Source organism: Perkinsus marinus, assembly GCF_000006405.1.
Source record: "Perkinsus marinus ATCC 50983 genomic scaffold scf_1104296928308, whole genome shotgun sequence".
In the NCBI taxonomy this organism is placed as follows: Eukaryota; Perkinsozoa; order Perkinsida; family Perkinsidae; genus Perkinsus; species Perkinsus marinus.
Genome location: NW_003216853.1, coordinates 1 through 1156, shown reverse-complemented (window position 1 = coordinate 1156; position 1156 = coordinate 1). Strand labels below are relative to the sequence as shown.

Below are 1156 nucleotides of genomic sequence, written 5' to 3'. Positions count from 1 at the left end.
AATTCTGGAGTAGTCCAAAATAGACGTCCACTCGGAAAGAGCTTACCACTGCTCACTCGCTGGAAGTCTGCTTTCTCCACCGGATCCTTATTCGGCTCTCTGACACGTATACGAATCACACCAACTTGTGGAAAGCTCCTCGCGATCTGAGATGACGATCACACCGAACGTCTGCTGAGGATCCTCACTTGTTTTTGACAGAACTTCAAGAACTCCGGCAACCTGTTCTGCCACGCCTTCTTGATGTGGAAATTGTCGATCTCAGCCTGTTTAGTGAAGATCATGTTCTCATCGGCGGGAGCTTCGAAAACGTCATCATCACCCATTTCATCATCGTCAAGGGTCCTGAAGATATCTTGTCAGTTCCTAGAGGAAACTGATGCGTCCTCTACCTTTCCAAGCCCTTCAACTCTGAGATGGTGTACTCAACGTAGCCTCTGATTTCCTGCCAACAACATTCAACACTCCTCTTAGTCATTCTCACTCACTCTTCCGGCCACCGCGACACACGCTGGATGGCGCAGCTTCCTCCCAAGGAATCTGTCTTCAGGTCTGGCTTCTCCGAACGTCATCTCCAACGCACTCGGAGAATCCGGAGTTAGTTTCTTATTCACTGCAGCCTCATTGTTCGCAGTGAAACAGCCGAGAATGATGATGCCTATGCGCATAATGTGTCGGCAACGCGTAATGATGAGGTGGAATTAGATATTTGAGCATTGAGCGTTGCGCTCTTTCCGAGGCGGAAAGCATTTCCTTAAGACTACGGGAATCATCTTATTGCAGTATTCAGTACGCACAATCCGAAGATTGCGTAAATTGCACAGCGCCTTAATTTTTTAACCATGGGGAGTTGGGAGTTGAATCTTTGCTCTCCTGATCCGGCACTATTGGACTCCATATCGCATGCAGAGAAAACGGCTCAAAAATCGGATGTCATTATCGCACCGCCTGAAGACACGTGCGAGACACGGTGTTCCAGAATACTATATACGACCATGTAGGTTATAAGAGACGCACTGTGGTATGCAATCTTCTAGTAAATTGCAGGCTGATCAATTAGCCAGTCTGCTGCGACCATAACGGCCCGAATAATAGCGCGGACCCTCCACCGAACTAGCTCTATCGAGACCTCTGCTGTTCGCTTAGCGAACAGGGT

At 48.4% G+C, this 1156-nt stretch overlaps 1 protein-coding gene across 1 annotated transcript; it reads right to left on the bottom strand.

The window, feature by feature from the left end:
* Positions 1-188: 188 nt before the first annotated feature.
* On the bottom strand, positions 189-668 carry Pmar_PMAR028117 (hypothetical protein; the record flags this gene model as incomplete). The annotated part of the gene is made up of 3 exons (XM_002788333.1): positions 189-345; positions 393-445; positions 489-668. Coding segments are annotated over 3 exons (390 nt in total), but the record flags the coding sequence as incomplete, so codon positions are not given.
* Between the last annotated feature and the right edge of the window lie 488 nt (positions 669-1156).